Source organism: Microplitis mediator, chromosome 1 (genome assembly GCF_029852145.1).
Source record: "Microplitis mediator isolate UGA2020A chromosome 1, iyMicMedi2.1, whole genome shotgun sequence".
Classification (NCBI taxonomy): Eukaryota; Metazoa; Arthropoda; class Insecta; order Hymenoptera; family Braconidae; genus Microplitis; species Microplitis mediator.
The window spans coordinates 10,190,916-10,211,877 of NC_079969.1; the positions used below are offsets into that span (position 1 = coordinate 10,190,916).

The 20,962-nt window shown below is 29.6% G+C and overlaps 1 protein-coding gene across 4 annotated transcripts; it reads right to left on the reverse strand.

Moving 5' to 3' along the window:
• LOC130667534 (RUN and FYVE domain-containing protein 2) lies at positions 1 to 20,643 on the reverse strand. 4 transcript variants are annotated; one of them, XM_057469197.1, is made up of 12 exons: positions 20,310 to 20,643; positions 18,369 to 18,547; positions 18,187 to 18,296; positions 17,895 to 18,102; positions 16,218 to 16,381; positions 15,979 to 16,141; positions 15,789 to 15,905; positions 15,570 to 15,710; positions 14,743 to 14,840; positions 12,254 to 12,470; positions 7,029 to 7,283; positions 1 to 261 (listed from the first exon to the last, which is right to left on the reverse strand). In XM_057469197.1, the coding sequence occupies exons 1-12, from the start codon at positions 20,488 to 20,490 to the stop codon at positions 118 to 120; spliced, it is 1,977 nt and encodes a 658-aa protein (XP_057325180.1). In that variant the 5' UTR covers positions 20,491 to 20,643; the 3' UTR covers positions 1 to 117. The 4 variants fall into 4 exon arrangements, 3 of the variants coding, with proteins under 3 accessions (XP_057325180.1, XP_057325162.1, XP_057325171.1); XM_057469179.1 differs by lacking the exon at positions 20,310 to 20,643 and adding an exon at positions 19,033 to 19,608; XM_057469188.1 differs by lacking the exon at positions 20,310 to 20,643 and adding an exon at positions 19,177 to 19,602.
• Between the last annotated feature and the right edge of the window lie 319 nt (positions 20,644 to 20,962).

Consider the following 20,962-nt stretch of genomic DNA (forward strand, 5'->3'; position numbering starts at 1 on the left):
TAAATATATATTTATAAAGACTTGTCATGTTAAAAAAAATATTTATATATTTTAGTAATCACCGTAGTGTAGAAATTTGTAGCATCTATTAGTGATCGATAAATATAAATATAAATATTAAGGAGTGAGAACAGAGTAGCGGCCGACAAGAAAAACGTGACACTCGTCGCAGACGCGAACTGGCTTTGCTGAATTGGGCAGAGCTATAGTGTTGTCGCTGCAGGAGTTGCAGAATATTTTTCCACAGTTTCTGCAGTGGTGCTGCAATCATTAAATTTATAAATAATTAATAATTATACAGATAATTAATAAATAATTTCAATTATTCATTTTTATTTTTTAAAATAATCGCATAATTTTTTAATTTTCCCCAAGATTTTACGATAATTCTAAAAAAAATTTTAAAAACTTATTTAAAATTTTCGTGAAGAAAATTCATAATTCGCTCAATTATTTAAGTCTGAAATTTGATAGTTTCAATAAAAGTCTTGTTAAAATAAAAAAATCATTTTTTTCTACTCGAGCGCAAAAGTGCTTTTTTTTTTTTTTAATGGCTAAAATAACGACTATCTGATGAAAAACAAAAAATGTCATGTATCGACTGCTCGCTTTCCAATAGGCCCGTTTTTTGCCAATTTTCACTTGTTCTTCCTCTTATTGTTCGTTTGCGTTCGCATTTTGTCTCCTGTTCTTATTCTTATTTTGATTCATCACCTATACGGAAAAAAATAGTAGTGGCTACTCTCTGGGAAAGTACTGAGTACTTTCTGTAACAAAAAAAATTTTAGACAGTACTTTATGCTATCTAGACTGTGTCCACTACTATCTAGAATATATCCACTACTGCCCGGGATAGTATTCAGTACTATCTAGAGAGTAGTGGATATAGTCTAGATAGCATACAGTACTGTCTGAAATTTTTTTTTTACAGAAAGTACTCAGTACTTTCCCAGAGAGTAGCCACTACTATTTTTTTTTTTCCGTGTAACACTATAAACTAAACTATTCCTTGTATTCATCGTAGCAGCAAGTCCTGCAGGTTATGGAAAATCAAATACAGCAAAAGTAGAGGAACTAAACAGATTAGAGCGCGTGGTGGGGAGTTACGGCGGGGAACGAGCGTTGACGATGTAGTTCGTCGCTCGCCGCTAGGTGTCCAAGGCGACGATTTTTTTTTCAATTGCAGAATATTACTCTAGTATTATTAGAAGACAATTGCCAATGCCGTTAGTTCGGTAAGTGCTACACTCATTTTTGATTGCCCTGAATTAATGATATGTGTCAGTTTAGTGGAAAGAAAATATTTTCCAGGCACACTAGATTTTCCATTCGGGTGCTGTTGGTATCACAGTCGATTAGGTGTGATCGGAGAGGCTTCTAGCGCCGATCACGGTTAAACTGTTATATAGGGACTTTTCGGGCTACTAGTCTAAGATGGTCATCAGATTTTTCTAAGTTAATTACGCGTTGCTAATAATTCATCGCTTCACGATATCTTCACTAGCGTCCAATCAATTTAATCATTCAACTATCGGTATGTTGCTTCTAATCATAATTAGTCAGTCTAATTGAATAAATTTTACTTATTCGTTTAATTAAATAGTGTTTATTATATTTTTAATAGGTATAGCTATTCGGAATAGTTATTATCTTATTACCGCATTCGTAAAAAAAAGAAGTATCCGTAACTCGTGCGGTGTTGTATGCACACCCCGCGGTTATATACACCACTCGCGAGACTAATTAAACAGTAGCGCTATACTATCATAACAAAACTATTGTTTTTCTTTTCCGCTAATATTTTCCATTTTATTATTTAACGATTCTCTTTATATAAACGTAACTAACGTTGAAAGGAGTCACTATGTAATTTGCCAAAATATACGTAGTGGTCTGTTAGTTATGAAAAAATTTGGACCACTTGGATTCAGTTGTTGAAGTAGTCTTTTGAATACTAAATAACTAAATCCATTCGGATTGCAGTCATTTAATTTTATTGGATTGATTGATTATTGAATGACTGTATCTGCGGTCCTGATGAGCGACCTCGACACATAGGTAGTAATTGGTAAGCGAAAAGCTCAACTTTATAGTAGAGTACACCGGTCTTTTATCACCTGCCGGGGAAGCTACTGCCCGAGTCGAAATTTAGAGCCTATATAGGTCCCTCTAGCCCTGAATAGATCCGATTTAGAGCCCTGTAGTCCTGTAGCTCCGATTTAGAACCCAGAGATCCTAACATTCACTGACAGGTCCGATTTTGAGCATTCAAGTCCGACAATATTAGTCCCGTAATAAATTTCGATTCATTATAATTAAATAATTTATGATGATAAAAAAATTGAAATTAAAATCAGCAGTCACATTGATTAATTATTTATTCATTACATATAATAATTTTTTTATTCATTACAGAATCTAGCGCTAAAATTGACGAGAAGATTAGTCATCTGACGTCTTTATGAGTTGTTGATTATTATAAAAAATTAAACTATTAACAGCATTAGCTATATATTTTGATAATTTTAATTGCAATCATTTTAAGCATTGTAAGTATAAAAAAAAACCCAGATTAACAGATTATTATTAATCATGCTAATGATATTAATAATATGAGTATTATTATTTATGTTACTATTATTAATATTATAATTATTAATATTATAATTTTTAATATTATAATTATTAGTATTATGATTATTACAATAAACTAGGGCTTACAGGCCCTAAATCGGACCTAATTTTAATTTTCATCAGGTCCTAGATTGAGCCCGCAAGCGCCGAAAACGGAAATTTGTAGCACCTCAGGGACCAAAATCGGACCTAATTTAACATAGAAACAGACTCTACTTAGAGCCTCCAAGTCCGAAATAGGTCCGACTTTAGAAGGCTCTGTTTGGGCTCTAATTTTCGACTAGGGTGGCTGTCTATGGCCTGCGCTGCCATGGGCCAGATTTTCGTCAAGATCTGACAAAGTGGCGGAGGATAAGGTGCTACGCTGCAGAGGTTCTGTGCACGCACCCTCTGAGTGGTTAAGGTGTCAATCTAATGAACTATTCAGAGTCCATTGATTTGGGAAAAATTAACGATTTTAGTTGTTCAGAGCATAGGTTTGACCCCGGCACTGAGGGGTTAAAGCCAGCGATTGATTTCGTGTAAGATTTCAAAGTCTCTATTTAAGTATTAATTTAATTAGTGCCGTAAGATGGACAGTGGTTTTTAGAGTAGATTAACAGCGCAAAACGCGGGTTTACTTGAAGATCCCTGGATTAAATTTAGGCTGTGGTCGTTTTTTGTCATTTTAAACCAACTTTTGTAATTTATAAATTAAAATTGATAAAAAAAAAAAAGACAGGAAAATTTATCGCCTGACACTTGAATTAAAAATTTATTCAATACTAACTATAGAGAAATAAATATCAGATCTAATAAAAATTCCATCACAAACAATAACTAAGAAAATTTTTTCTCAAATAAAAAAAAAAATCCTTTTTTTCGAATGTAAATCGCATGTATTTTGATCTTTTTTAAATAAAAATTTCTCTCACAAAATTGATCATGTTCATCTTCAATTAGACTCTAAGCTTGAAATTAAAATTAATTTTTATTTTCAAATTTTCCCGGGTGTAAATTATTAATTATTGATACGAGGACAATAAATTATAATAATAAAATTCACAATAATGATTAAGCTGCTATGAAAAAAAAAGGATATGTAAAATGTGAAATTTCTGGTTGCAATCAAAATAATAATAATAGTAATAGCAGTAGTAGTATTAGTAGTTAGCAAGCGAAGAAAAGAAACGATAAATTGTAGCGATTACGGATTTTTCCCTTTTCACAGTTTTGCGGAAGAGCTTCGGCCATTATAAAGACGGTATAGAGCTTAACGTTCCGGAACTCGAAGCATTATTCTGAAAATACATTTTATTTTATTTGTTTTATTATTTTTAACTCCTATCCACTAAAACGAGTACATCCAAATTGAATCTTATAAATAAGCTCGAGCTTTCTCTTTCCGTTATTACCCATATCGTCCTCGTCCTCGTCCTCGTTCTTGTTCTCGTTTTCGTACTCGTACTCGTCCCAGTGCCCAAGTCCTGGAATAAACTCTTCTTACCGATAACCGATTCCAGAAAGTTAATTATTGAACCGTCCCGTTGCAAGTGACTTACGATCTGAATGTCGTGAACCCTTGAGAAAATTTGGAGCCCCGCCAGACTTGAGACCACATTCAACCACTTAAATATATATACATATATATATATATATATAGATATGTATTTATGTGAAATTACTTCTGTAACACACACACGGGAGTGAGAAAAGTTAAATGTCTTATCATCTTCCTGCGGATACTGAAGCCGTGCATCAAATTTTTAAATTACAATTGCACTGTGACATTTTATTAAGGGGTTTATTTTTAAAAGTGCTAGAAAATCTTATTAGTTTTTTTGGGTTAAATGAGGTAAAATGAGCCGCGTGAAATCGGTGAGGGAAATAATTGAAGTTTTTTCATTTCTCAATTAATTCTTAATTTCGTAGCAAGCGATCCTGACTAGGGATATCAGACAAGTTGTTCGGAAGAATAGTAGCCTATAAAAGTCTGCTTCTTTTTTTTTTAATTTAATAAAATCTGGTCATCGTCAATGTTTGTAAAATTACAATACTATGTTGTAATATTACTTTGAAGAATGCATTTATATGTTTTGTAAAATTCAAGAGAGATATATTGTAATTTTTCGAAACCGACTGATCATAAAGTGTTTGTAAAATCACAAAACTGTTTTATAATATCATTAATCTAACAGATGAGCTTCATATGTTTTGTAAAATTACAAAACTTACAATGTAAAATTACACGAGAAAAAAATATAGCAAGTTTTACAAGTAAACTTGACTATATATTTAGTAAATTTTACTATCCCGATTAGTAAATTTTACTATATTAGAATGAAAATGAATAAAATAAAATTTATAATAATTTTTTAACTTTTTATTATTGTTGTTATTATCTTTATTATTATTATTTATGTCATCTGTATTCGTGTTGGTATCGATTGTTATTTTTAAAAAACTCACTTGTTTTAACCGAGATTCGAACCCTGATCTTCTGCGCGCGAGTTATTTCTTATGTCTGACGTTCCGATGTCTCCTTTGGACGAAGGTTTCTGAACTTGTAATACATATTTGTATATGATATCCCCACCAACTTTTAACCCTAGTCGGTTGAACATGAGTCGTTTGTGTCCAAATGTTCTACTGTAAACAGCCTACATGCCTCCGAATTTTTATGAAAATGTTTATTGAAAAAGGGATTTTCGGGGCTGGCAACAGCTCTATCGCATATTTAGAAATCCAAAAAAGACCTACGAATTTATTCAGATTTTTCCTTACAAAATAACATACTTAAATAAACGGTGACCGCTATTGACCCATGTTCAACGTTTACGGGTGCTGAAGACAACGACACCGGATTAGGGTTAATTTTATCGATCTGCTTCGGAAAAATGACAAGCCGTTTCGTAATTGTTAGTTGCTGTACAATGCTTAATACGACGCTATTCATCTGGTTTACAGAAATTACTATACAAATTAGAAGTTTTGTATACTGTAGGGTATTTAATGCATATTTTTAGAGAGTAAAAATCGTTGAATCGTATTATCAAATGTAGTACTGCTAAATTTGCTGTTCTATTAATAAAGAACACAAATAAATTCGTAATAAAAGTAATAATATAAAAATTTTTCAGGTAAACATATAGTATTAATTACTGTTTTGTCATTTTTACTATACATTTAGTAATAAATAGTAAAAGTAATGCACTCATTGATTTGCATTAGTATTTCTTACTTTATATATTAAATATTAAAATATTTTCGAGACTCATTTTCTCCGTGTAGTATAGACTAACGCTCAAAAAATGTATCGTAATATTACTATAATTACTTTGTAAAATCCCAAAGCGAATATAGTGGGAACTGTATAATTACAACACCTAATTTGAATTATGACTTAATGTTTTGCCTATTAGCTTCCAATAAATTCCGTTTTTCATAAAATTACAATGGAAATTTTTAATAGTATGTATAGAAAAAAATTTTTTTTTTGCACACGCCAGTAATTGACCGACGGATTACTGACCTTTTACCGAAGTAGAGTAATGAGAGATGGTAGTGAACTTTTTTGCAGTTAACCAAAAGTTAAATAAAAGTTTATCAGAACCTATTTGTAGAAAATTTAATTTCTCATAAATTTTTTTATGAGTGATTTTGTCGTATCATTTGTAATTAGGTTACAATTATTAAACTAAGTAATGAATTCGAAAACATTAAAATTTTCAATAAAAAAAAATGTGAATGATTAAATATTGAGTCTTGAAGAGGAGGAAGGGGTGGTTAAAGCGGATAAAACAGGCTTAAACAAAATCCTACGAGGCGTATTTTTTTTTGTTTTCTTTAAAAAACAAACGGGTGTAAAAAAATGGCTTTTTATTTATATTCGGGAGGTTGTAGCTTCCTGTCGGTACACCAAAAACCCCTATTTAACAGCACCGCGGCATATTTAACACATCGAGTATGGTAATATCGAACCAGAGAAGAAAAAAGTTTAAAAAATTAAGTGAGGGAATAAAAAAAATAAGGACGCGAACGTGTTATTATGCAATAACTCCCAGTAGCTTGTCTGAGGTGGTGAAACGCGTGATATTGGGGGCGCCATCTGGTTTAAAACTCTATTTTAAAGCTCCGGATGCTCAACGTCTTTATTATCACACATTGATGACGACTAGCCTGTGAATATGCATGTTCATGTCAGATGCTCAGAATTACCATATACTCACTCTATCAATATAATGACTTACTATTGAAATAAAAAAAAAAGGATTTTTTTTAATTTTTTGTTTTACCGAAACTCATTAAAACTATTTTAAATTTCCATTTAATTATTTTGCTACTACCGATTGTCAGAAAATAAACTAAATTTACCCAAAAAAAAAAAAAAAAATGTAATTAAGAAGTTTGATTACCTTACGACGAGTTAAGTTGAACTCTCGATTACAACCTTTGCAATTAGTAACAAGTCGATCATTAGCCCATGTTGGAGCACCATTAGTACCTTCATTATTAGCTGCTTGATATTGCGCATTGTCTACGGCTTCACGTAATTCACAAGCTGCTAATTTTGCTACGCTTAATTGACCACCTAGTTCTTCTAAAGTGTGCTCTTGCTCGGTGCATATTTCACGTAGCGCGTAGTGCTCTTCTTGTAAACTCAAATATTTCTGAAAACAAAAAATTTAAGAGACTTGCAGATCTAATCCACACATGCCCGATTTGGTGCTGCAAGATGCTGCAAGGCCTTTTGGGTCAGATTTTTGTTAGAAATTCAAGGCAATTTGATTTATTCTGTTTTTGCCCTCGCTTGACTTACAAAATTTATTTCGAGTCAATCGATTAGCGTAAAAAACAATTGTGACAGCAAATCCAGATTTTTCTATAGTTTTTCTATGCATTTTCTCGGGAGCTGAACTTTCGGAAAAGTGAAAGCTAAATGGACGGATTTTTGCAATAACGTCTTAACTTCTAAGGTTAGTAAAGACGTGATTGCAAAAATCCGTCCAAATAATCTCTTTACGCACGTGGAAACGTTAATAGAAATTATTAGAGTAAAATTAAACAATGAAAGGTCACAGAAAAAATTTTTTTTTTCTGTACATAGACACCACATGCCCAATTATTGGTGTTGCAGGATGAAACGCCTGTCACATAAAATTTTCATTTAAAATTCGGATACTTATATAGAAGGAGAGCTCCGCACACAACTTCTATTTATACCAAGCAAATATTCTGTTTTATACATATTGATTTGAACTCGGGTTTCAGAAAGTATGTGTCAGCGGATTGACGATACTTTTACTCAATTAGATCTTTTTTAAACATCAATGATTTATAACTTTATACACAATGTATAAAATTTGCTTAATTTCCATATATTCTTTTAAATTTTAAATTTCCGTGCAAACACGCACTACTTGACAAAATTTTTCTTATTTTTCTATGTATTACTCTTAAATCAACCGCTAAAAACTTAAGTAATTTATAAACGTGTTAATTATTTGTAAACCGTCACAATAAAAACTAGTCAAAAATAACCTGATACAAAAATGACTATTTACTAAAATAACTTCATACAAAAATAACCAGATACTATAATTCCCTTGTGATTAATATCTAAGTAGAAAAATAACCAGATACAATAATAACCGGGTAATAAAAACTTATTGCCACCATTTCATATCAATATATCAACTAATTAGTATACTAAAAATAGCAACTGTAATATTTGATAGATTTATATCATATCGATTGGATATTGATGTATACAGATATTGTTAACTAGATATTTTTGTTTATAGTTTTTATTTTTATGGTTATTTTTGTATTTAGTAATTTTTGTATCAGGTTATTTTGGTCATTGGATATTTTAGTTTTATGGTATTTTATGTATGGGAAATTTTTTAACTTCCCGCTAAGAAAATTGTAAATTTTTAAAAATTCGGGAAATTATTGGTTTCGGTCCGATTTACGAAAATCGAATTTTCATCAGATGTCGACGTTTTGAGGTCCTAGAAAGCTATTCTGACTAATTTCAAGATGATGTCCGAGTGTATGTATGTATGTATGTAAATACCTGTATCTTTTGAACGGATGAACCTATTTTGAACTTTAAGATGTCATTCGACGCGGATTGTCAATATCTTGAAGCCGAGAGAAAATTGAGCTTGATCGGTAGGGCTCGTTCAGAGATATTCCAAAAATAAAATTTTTTCAAAAATGTTTTTTTTTGATAACTTTTAATGTGCTCGATAGATTGATTCCAAAATGGACTGGGCTCTAGAGCTTTATAAGCCGCGTCGAATGCCACCTCAACCATCAAAATCGGTTCATTCGTTCAAGAGAAACCGTTGTCGAAAGAATTAAAAAAAAAAAATTATTTATTTTTTCTGAAATATCTCAAAAACGACTCGATAAATCGAATTCAAAATTCTATCAGCTTTAGAACTTGATAAAACGCGTCGATTGCCACCTCAACCGTCTCAATCGGTTTATTCGTTTACGAGATATAGTTGGAGAAAAAATGGTAAGAAACTTTTTTTTCGAAAACAACAGCATACAAACGTATTTTCGAGCTCGAAGAGCTCGAAAATGTATTCACAATAATGTTTTCGAGGTTCTTGAGCTCGAAAACAGCGGGAACTTTTGGGGCTGGCCCGCAGGGTCAACTGACAGACCGATTTTTTTGTGATATTTTGAACTCTATACTAGTGAAAAGAGTTAGATACCTTCCAATCTACCCGGAGAAATTATTCTTGTTTGAAATGCTATGGTGTCATGGTAATGTCGGACCACGTTGGCCACTTAACGGAAATTTGAATAAACACATTGAACAATTAATATGGCCATAGTAAAATTGACAACGATTATATTACAAATTACTGTAACCATTGGAAATTTTACTATACACTGTAAAAAGAGCGGTGTTAAAAATGGACTCATTTTAACTCCGCCCGGTGTTAAAATACAATTACACCGGTGTAGGAGAAGTAATTCACCGGTGTTAAAAATACCGGTGTTAAATCTAGGTAACCGGTGTAAAAGCGGAGTAATACCGGTGTAAAAGCAGGGAAAACTGCGTCCGCTTGGAGTATTAACTTTAAAGATTATAAAACACAAAAAATGTCAGTTCTTTATGAAAATTAATAAAAAATATCATTTATTAACAAGTATAGTGATCGAGTAAGTCAAAATATTCACAAAGTAAAATATTTTAACACCGGTAAAGAATATCTACACCGGCAGCGGTGTTATTTTAACACCAGAGAATTTTTTTTTACACCGGTACAGAATATTTACACCGGCGGCGGCATTATTTCACACCGCTTTCGGTGTTGAAATTTAACACCGCCGATTTTAATACCTACACCGCTTGGACTTACCCCGGTGATTTTTTACAGTGTAGCGATAGTAATTTTTGCATGGGTTTATTTCAATTTCCGTTAGGTGGCCAACATGGTCCAGCATTACTATAACACCATATCATTTCGAACAAGAATAATTTCTCTGTGTATTTGCATCTTTGTAATTGGTGAGCTTCTGTACACCGTAAAACTAATGATATAACAGAAATATGACAATTTTCACGTTCTCAAGAGCTCCGATTTATTGCAACTCTTAGATTAGCCTTATAAATTCCATTGTACATCATACGGAATTATATAAAAATTTATTATTATATATTATTAAATTTATTTTGGAAAATTTGTGAGATCTCATGTTACTTTTATAAATTTTTTGATCCTTCAAGTTCAAGGCTCGAATAGGTATCATGTGTTCAAGACAAAGCTATAATGAGCAAATTTAATCCACCGTGTAACTAAATACGTGGAAACAAATTAAGTATCGGTAACTACACTGTAAAAAATTTTCGGAGTGAACGGGGAGTGAATCCAGAGTGAACGCGGAGTAGATGAAATTTTATTTATTTGATTCCCTCGGAGAGAATTTCATTCTGAAGGGGAGTTTCGGAAAATATTAATTAAAAAAAAATTACTAATACATAGTGAGCTTAGGTCTTTGATATTTTAATATTTATATTGAGTACGGAAATAATTACGAGTTCCCTTTTTCATATTATCACGCGAAATGATTTTTAAAAATTATAAGCAGCTGATAATAAAACTTTCACGACGACTATTATTCCACTGAGTCACAAACTGTCGTACGACTTACATCAATTATACCACGAGATAACATTTCATATTGTACCGAAATATAAAATATTCCCATGAAAACTATGTCACTATTCAATAATTTAATATTTTAACTATGTATTACACATATGAAATTATAATTTAGTGAGTTATTAAATATTTTATAAACTAAAATCATAACATTTTAAGTTCAATTATTAATATCTGAATCAATTATTTATTGAAATGTGTGGAGCCCCTCTTATATACAAATACTAAATTCGAAAAAATTTCATTCATTTTATTCGTTTTCGCTCTACCTCAACTAAAAAAAAAGAGCCATCCGACTTTACCCGGAATGGAAAGGTAGATTTCTTATGTAAATATAATAAGGCTACAATAGTGTCATTAATACTTATTTTGTAAGATTAAACATGAATTTCAAGGAAATGAGTTATGCCTTATCATTTAGAAGTTATTAGAAGACTAAGCTGCAAAAATAAGCTTTTTTGATTTTGTGTGAAATTTTCGATATCATTAAATTGTTAGAAAAGATGTTTTGAAAAATCAAGTATTACAGTGAAAATTAAAGCTAATCGTTCAAATGTTGAAATATTTTTTACAGAATTGAGTTATCATTTTCGGTTCAAAAGTTATTTAAGGATAAAGCCAGAAAATTCATTTTTATGAAAATCAAAAAAAATTTCAAACACCCACAACTTCCAAACTAATGGACCGATTGGGCTCATCTTCGAACTTGATGAAGGTAATCGTCCAATAAATAAGTGTATAAAATTTCATTAAGATCCGGTCAGAATTGCGGGCGCTATCGTGATGACAAGGCGCGTTATATCGTATATATATACATATTTTTAATAATAAAGCCTTAAATTTGTATGATTCTGTTTACTCTAGACTTTAATAGCCTGTTAGTATACGAAATATCAAGTTTACGAATTCGACTCCCAAGACTTTCTTTTAAGAAATTTAATGCCCTACATGAATATTCTAGAGCCGAATTTTTGTCTCACATGGTTCAAAAGTTATAATATTTTTAATCAAAAAAAATTTTTTTGCATGTTATTAAAATGGGAAATTTCAAATGGCTACCGACACCTTTTAAAATTGATCTAAAAATTTTGCCCAATCGGAGAATTTTTTTCTCGATATATAGATCCTTTTTAAGACATAAATTCGATAGGTTGGTTTTTTTGGCTCACCCTAATATACATACATACATACATACATATATACATACATACATATATAAACTTTTGAGTGGATGGTATTTTTTGACTCTACTAGGTAAAATAAGATATATGGTGGCAAAATTATTTGATAATTCGATCATGAGACCCATTGCAATAGTCCGATTTCTAAAGAATTCTACCTAAAAATCGATTTCGAATCAATCGGTCCACGAAAATTTAAAAATGTGGTCTGCCTCATCAGGAATAAAAAAAATTTTCGTTAAAAAAATGAACAAGAGATTTATGAGTTACCTCGTGAACATTCTTCAATTGGTCAATTTCCTGTAAAAGTTGTGAAATCTTTTCAGTGTTTGAAACAGAGGCTTCTTGAAGTGAAGTGCGCCACTCGCGTTCCACTTTTAATTCTCTCTCAACTCCATTGGCTCGTGCCTCACGTTCGGCTACTTGAGCATCCAACGATCGTACTCGTTCTTCATTATTTGTACGTACATTGTCTATTTCTTTACACCTTTAAATAATACATAGAAAAATATTAACTCTCTTATTACTTAATTTATTTATTTGTTTATAAGCCACACAAAAAAAAAATTTAAAAAAACGTTGGTTTCAACAAAAATAATTCGTCAGTCTAATTTTATCTATTCATGCATAATTGAGTTTAGTTAAACTTTTACAATTAAATAAAATGACGCAGTTTGAAGATATATTGTTTTGATATTTTTTTAAACCCACAAATTTTTAATTAAAATTATCGATTTTCATACTTATAATAGAGTATTCATTCAAATGTTAAAAACAGACGATCAATGGTGAAAATTAACTGGGTCATTTTACTTTAGTCGAAATTTTTATTTAAGAAAAGAAAATTATTATTTCTACGTGTGATACTCGTGAGAATGTTGGTACTTATTTAAAGAAAAAACTTCCGATGGAAATTAAAATTTTTAATTACCAATAAACTTTTATTATTTATGCAAATAACTCACAAAATTATTAGTTAAAAGTATTTTCAATGCCACTTTCGAATTCTACGAGAAAAATCTGATCGAATTCATGTAGCGCATCAAAAAAAATTTTCTTTGTTTTTTTGTTCGAACAATGGTAATTATTTTAGAAAATATGTGCTTTGTTCCAGAACATAATACATCACTTCTATGCAGTTTTTTCCGTAGACTCTAATTATGCAGACGAAAAAAATTTCAAAAAAATAATTCTATTGTTTCTTTGTCTGAACAATCAAAATTAGTACCGAAATTCTTAACTAACAATCACAAATTTTATCTAATTTGACTAATCGACTATACGGAAAACAATATGACCAAAATCATGTTTCACTTGAGAAAAAATTTCTTTGTTTTTTTTGTTCGAACAATGGTAATTTTTTTAGGAAATATAAGCTTTGTTTTGATACATCATATATCATTTCTATATATTTTTATTCGTAGAATCCAATTATGCAGTCAAAAAATTTTTTTTAAAAATAATTCTATTGTTTCCTTTCCCGAACAATCGTAATTAATCCCAAGATTCTAAACTAACAATCAGCAATTTTTTCCAAGTTCACTAATTGACCAAACGGAAAAAATCTGACCGAAATCATGTACCGCTTAAAAGAAGTTTTCTTGTTTATTTGTTCGAACAATGGTAATTATTTTAGGGAAAATAAGTTTTGTTTCGACACATGATACATCATATCTATATAATTTTTTTCGTAGAATCCGATTATGCAGTCAAAAAATAGTTTCTGAAAATAATTCAACTGTTTCTTTGCCCGAACAATCGTAATTAATACCTAAATTCTAAACTAACAATCATTAATTTTTTCTGACTTGACTAATAGACTGGACGTCGAAAATCCGTTCTAAAACACATTAAAAAAAAATAATTTATCAAAATAATGAATTTTCTAATCTTGAAAAGCATTCTCGCGGAAAGATTTGAGTTTTTCGACATTAAATACTTTAAATAAATTTATAAATGGCTTATCTCACTATAAATTTATTATACGATTTAAAAAGTTAATTAATCAAATTTAATGACTTTAAAATAAAAAGATTAATGTCTATTTGATCAGTATGATAAGAAACTTTACTACCGGCTGACTAAATCAATACCTGAGCTACTTAACAGAAATCTACTAGAAATCAAAAATATATTCAAACTTTTCTTTTTTAAAGTAAATAGAATAAATCATTTATTATTATTAGGAATTAATCAATACACAGTTTTATTTGTTTGTTTATTTATTAGTAATAATTAGTTGTTATATTTTTTACAATGATAGTGTGGTAGCGAGTTAAATAATTAATTAATTTTTTTTTTGTTGAATATTTTTTATAACTGTAACAGTAATTAAGCCGAAGATTAGTGATAATTTTCAAAATTGCGTAATAGTTATCGTTAGTAAATTAATAACAACAGTCTCATTATTTCACATCGTGCTTAATAACAATTTTTATAAATAATTAATTATATAAATATAAATAAGGAGATTAGGAAAAATTTTATTTTAGGATTTTTTAAATTTGAGAACTTTGTAGAAAAAAAAACTTTTTTTTTGAAATTTTCTTTTTTGATCATGAGTAAAATTAGTGAAGTATGAGATTTAAAAGAAAATTTCAAAAAAATAATTTTTCGACAGAAAATGTTAAAAAAAAATTTTCTTTTTAAATTTTGGAACTGAAAAATTTTGTAAAATAAAAATTATTTTTTCTTAAATTTTGAATGAAATGAATTGAATAAAAATTTTTTTTTCGAAAACAAAAAAAAAATAAACGTACTTTTGATCCATTTTTTGAATGGTATCAGACATAGACAATATCCGAGCATCCAATTTGACAATAACTTCATTTTTGTGCTTAAGTGAACTCTCGCAGTCCTGAAATAAATTATGTTTAAAAAAAAAATTTTCACATTTTTATTTTAAACTCAACAAAAATTTGATATTCTATCTGTGACAATTTTATACAACAAACTTAAACATAATAAATCGAACTTGAGCTTAAGCATTTATGGGAACAAAGTAAATTACTGAGGAACACAAAATTTATTCAAGACAATTAAATCGTAATTTCGAACTTTAGCGAAACTCAGCGTCTTTATGGTCAACTTTATCAGAAGTTTGTTCGCCCCTGAAATCTCTAGAACTTGCTAGCTCAGCAATCGGTGGCGATTTTGGGGAAAGTGGACTTATTTTAACAAAACTTTTAGTTGAACTTGGCGTTGTCGGAGTTTTTCCCTCCGCGTCTTTCATTAAATGGTTGTATTTTTCAAGATTGTTTAGAATTTTACCAATCTGATTTGTTTTAGCATGAAGACGACTCACCATCTCTCCTTTTTGCGTCAATTCCACTTCGCATTCCTATAATGTTAATTATTCAAATACCAAATTAATCAGCATTCATTAATTTACTCCAGCTACAAACTCAAAAAATCACATTCCCGCCATTATTCCTAAACTACTAAATTTAAAAAAAAAACATCAGGTCCTTTTTATAGAGACTTAAATTTTCTATAAAATTATTCATCGTCACTTTTTTCATATTTCCAATATTTAAGTCACAATTTAAATTAAAAGAAAAAATAATAATAATTAATGAAATCCAACCTGTAATTTTTTATACATTTCCAAATTAATCAATTTAATATCTTCTAATTGTCGTCGTAAAGAAATAATCGTATCTTGTTTCTCATGAATATCTTTTTCCAAAAGTTTCATCGCAACTTCCATTTCGGATTTCATACTTATCTATTTTCCAAAAAAAATTATAATAAATTATTTTTTATCAATGTCGAAATTTTTCTTCAACTAAAAAAAAAAGTAAACCTGTAATTCCAGTTCTTTTTCAACATCCGATCTAATTTTTTTTTCGCTTTCAATTCTGCTTCTCAATTCCTCTAATTCTGAAGTCGTCTCTGTTATTTTAATTGGCGCTTTTCCGGTCTAAAATTTAAAATATTGAAATCGTCCCATCATAAAAATAATGAAGAATTATTTATTATGATTTTTTTTTTACCTCAACATGATCTTTTATTTCAATTCCAAGTTCTTTTTTTAACTGACGATTTTCTTCTTGTATTGATAAAATATTATTTCGCGCTATTGACAAATCTTCTTTCATTAAAGCGTTTGTTGTTGTCAGCGTCTCAACTTTTGCTTGTAAATTTTTAACAGTAGCACTAAAAATAGTTCATTTATTTTAACTTATTTATATTAAATTCATTAGTTTATTTATTAATTGAACAATTAAATTACTTTAAATGCCGATTTAATTCTTCGATATAATTTTTTTGATCTAATACAGTCGTCATATTATCATTTTCTAATTCATCATCTGGCGAATCACCTGGTATATGATTACTATTACGTAAATATAGTGAAAAATCAATAACACCTTGCTGACAATCTAAATCTTCTTCCTAATTATTAATTTAGTTATTTTTAAACAATTAATTCTGTACACGGAGAGAAAAAAATGGGAATTTTTCCGATTTTGCTTAGGGGAAATTTCTTTGTTGGCGTTGTAAGTTTTACTATGACGACACATGAATTGTAACTATGTCACATAGAAAATTTTGCTTTGTTACATACGAATTATTTCTCTGTCGACAATGTAAATTTTTTTATACCAACATTGGAAAAATAACTGTAATATAGGAACGATTCTGATGTTAACATAAGCAAAATTCCTATGCAGACATTCCAAAAATTCCTGTGTTAAAATTGTTGAAATTCCTTTAATAATGTAGGAAATCCCTCAATGTCAACATGGGAAAATTTTCTATGTTAACAAAGTAGATATTCCCATATATGTAAAAATAAAATATTTGTAAACTGATGGTTTTTTTACGTAATTAATTAATCGAATTGATGATTATATACTGTCGAAAACGCGATGTAATTGACTTTTACGTACACGTTTATATTAATTGAATTTATAAAAACATTTGTTCATTGGTAGGTGTTACAAAAAAATTTTAATTAAATTACACAAAATTTTTTCGGAAACTTTGAAACTCTATTTTCGTATACCTTAAAACCTTTACACGTCTCTATTTTATCGCTTTAAGGCCTAAATAATAATAATAACCAAAATATTTGGAATTTTGTTGGTTTTAGTTTCTTGTGGATTTTTCCTTTGCAACATAGCAATTTTTTCTATATTGACTAAAAAATTTTCCTATGTCAACATCGTTATTTATACTACGTCAACGTAGGAATATTTCCTATGTGAACAGAGGAATTTTTTCTTTGCCTAACTAGGAAAAATTCCTATGTCAATATAGAAGAAATTACGCTGGTAACATATGAAAAATTCCTATGCTGACATAGTAAAAATACCCATGTCAATATAAGAATTTCAGGAACGTTAACAGAAAAATTTTTCTATGTCTACATGGGAATTTGTCTAATAGTAATATAGAAGACATCCCTATAATATGTGGGTAAAATTTCTATAAAATATCGTTATATTCTCATGTTTTCTGGTAAAATTTCCTATGTTGATAGAGTAAACTTTGTTAAGTCAACAAAGGAATTTCCCTTAAGCAAAATCGGAAAAATTCCCATTTTTTTCTCTCCGTGCAATTAAACAAAGACTTAATTATCTTTTTTCTTATTAATTAAAATAACTTGTAAGCTATAAAATTTACAGAAAAATTCATGATCTTTTTTGTAGAGAATTTAATTTACTAAAAATATATCTTAGTACATTTTCATAATACTTGAAATAAAAATAACTTTAAATCTATCAGACTTATGAAAAAAATACTATTGTCATTTTTGTAGAAAATTAAATTTCCTACAAATAAGTACTGAAATATTTTTGTTGTAAATTCAATAGTTTTGCCATTACAAACGAAAACAGTAAATACAAGCAAAAACCTTTTATTTGGATAATTAAAAAAAAAATTGATTAATTAAATAATTTACCTTAACACAAAAATTACAGTCAATAACATTAAGACCAACAAGTAAACCCATAACAACAATAGCTTCTTCACTCATCATCAAAGCATCTGGTTCAAAATACTCCGATAACAAATCATCGCGATGATCAATTAAAATTTTTAAATAATCCGCCAATTTTTTTTGCATTAATGCCATACGTAACCAAGCACGCGCTCTACCCATCGCCGTTCTATATTCATTAAATAATTACATTTATTATTAACAAATTATTAACATTAAAAGTAAAAAAAAAAAAAATTAATATCGCGGTTACCTCACAGTAGGCAAGTCGCGAATACTTGAAGTTATGTCCTGAGCTTCTGGACAATATTTTTCAACTAATTGCAATATATCCCAAAGCTCCTTTTTTGGGCCAAGAAGACCCTGTAATAATAATAAAACAAACGAATAATGATAATGATAATGATAATGATAGTGGGGTAAAAATATTTTTACCTTTTTGGGTCTGAGCCCATGTCTCAAAACGTGTTCAAGTACGATGAAAAAATGCTGCAATGGCATATGATCTGAATCAAGCATTCTTCCGTACTTCAATGAAGTTTCTATTAGCTCTTTAACAATTAACTTTGATATATTTACTAAATTACTTCGTTCAATAATTACTGGATCCCGTGCTGGAATTTTAAAATTTTTATGTCTCTAGTCAAATTTTCAAAATTACGGCTAAACTATCAACTTCCGGTAAAAAATCAAAGAATACTTTTTTCCAGGAAATTTAATTTCCTTTGAATTAGTATCAGTACATTTTTACCGTAACTTGCATTGTTTAGTCGTAATTTTGAATTTAAAGTTATGGTCGCAACAAACAAATTTATTTTTACTGAAACAATTAAGACTTCAAATTAAAATAACTTTTAAATTATTGAGTTTACGAAAAAAACTAATGAATACTTTTTTTTAGAAAATTTAATTTCCTACAAAAAAGTGCTCTGTATATTTTTTTGTAAACTCAATAGTTTGATAAGAATTTCGAATCAAAAGTAGAATCACAAAATTTTCTAGCGGCCTGAGAGAAAAAAAATGATAACAATTAGAATGATTGTGATGATTTTCTTGGCTTAGCATCAAGACAGATAAACAAATAGCAACAAATACAAACACAAGCTGAAGTGGTGAATTTGCGGTGGGCTTAGAATCTCGCAAAGCTCATGTTTAATAAAATCTGATTGTGAGCGGAATTGTCGCTGCTGATTTAATCTCAAACACGAGTCATTATGACGGTGATGATGAGTGTTATCAATACCACTGATAGCTAGAGGTGGCGAGGGCGATCTCTGCATTGATTCTTGCATTGAAAATTCAACGTCCTGCAATTCCTTAAGACACAGCCACTCTCCATCAACAGAAACACGAAAATTGCACAAATAAATAGTGTCCTGTGCACCAGCCATATCCTGATCAATCATCGCGCCTCCACCGTGTTGTATATCACCCGGTGGACGGATTTTAGTGTTTGTCTCTTGCCTCATTAATTTAAACTACTCAAAATTAAAGGCAACACTTTTTTTTATTGCTTTTCTATTTAAATTTATCAAAAAGTAACTGAGAAATATCAGCGCAGTATTTTGTAACAAGTTTCTAATATTGATTTTACAAAGCTGACTAGTGTCCTCTGCGTTAATCAATAAAAGGGGAATACCCAAATTATTATCATTATTATAAGCAACTAGCGCTCTCTAGTAATTTTTATATTTTTTTCTCTGGGGTAGAAAATTTTTTGGCCTAAAATAATTTTATTTTAGACGCAATCTCTAGTCTAATTTTAAAATTACAATTAAACTATCGAATTTTGGTAAAAAGTCATAGAATATTTTTTTATAGGGAATTTAGTTTCCTAGGAAAAAAAGTACCAATACATTTTTATTGTAACTCGCATTATGTAGCCGCAATTTTAATTTTCAAATTACGACTAAAAATTGTTTTCGTGAAACAAAATTGAGGTCGGAATTTAAAATAATTATGGATTCGAATAAAAGGCGGGAAAAATTAGCGGGAAATTAATAAAATTTCAGCTTAAGATGATTCATTTGTTGAAATTAATATTAAATTTAAATAAAATTTTAATTGTGAAAAAGTTTTTTATAATTTTTTAATTTAAAGCGGAAGCATGTTTAAATTCTGGGATTTAACCGGAAGTAACTAAAAAAATTGATACACAATTTTTTTTTTTTCGATTAGTCGATACGTTATTAATTTAAATGATTATTTATAATAGAAGTTGATTTACTAAATTTATAAAATTTGAAATTTTCCCGCGGAATATTGAAAAATGGCGCTTGCTGCCAACGTAATTTATTGTCATCCAGATAACAGTAGACAGTAAAATAATAAATAAACTAGTAATAAATTTATAAAAAAAAAAAATAAATAACTCACGTCGAGGCGACCACCAGGCATCGAGTTTTCTAGGCCGGGAAACCACGAGGTCGGGCCACTTGTCCTCGCGGATTGAATAAGTCGAAGGTGATCTTGATACACTCGCGTCATTATCATCTGACACCATACTCCCGGACAAAGATTTGTCTGAAGGAGACATCAGAGCACTATGAGTTTCCATTTTATATTTAAATATCAATAATAGAATTTTTGAATAATATCACAAGCACTGACTTTTTTTTTAATTATTTAAAATACCGTCATTTTAACAATAATATTTATTTACAAAAATAACTTCACAGCGACTCTGTGTAAACACTAGTTATATTATAGTGACTTGTAACTAGTGACAAAATATCTAGTGATAATTTATATTTATTATCAACTATTGAAATTTTAAATTTAAAAAATTTCTTTTTTCATATTTTTTTATCAATTTAAATTTTTATAAAAATATTCAATAATTTCTACAAGGGGTGCATTACGAAATGCGCTGTAGCTCAACAACAGACCGTGTAAGTCCAGCGTCGTAGCAGCACGATTTTTGCGCGAAACACTGGCGTGTTTTTTTTTCTTAATATTTTAAATATTTCTATCATATTCTGCCGCCATTTTATTTTTATTTACGATTTTTAATTTTTCTCCCATTTCTA

What these genes read in the sequence shown, in the direction of transcription:
- LOC130667534 (XM_057469179.1), bottom strand. Translation starts at nt 19,402, where the DNA reads ATGAGGCAAGAGACAAACACTAAAATCCGTCCACCGGGTGATATACAA. An exon ending in ATGGGCTCAGACCCAAAAAG is followed by an intron (nt 18,297 to 18,368) that starts GTAAAAATATTT and finishes TTATTATTACAG; the next exon opens with GGTCTTCTTGGCCCAAAAAA. An exon ending in AATTGAAGAATGTTCACGAG is followed by an intron (nt 7,284 to 12,253) that starts GTAACTCATAAA and finishes TTTTGTTTTCAG; the next exon opens with AAATATTTGAGTTTACAAGA.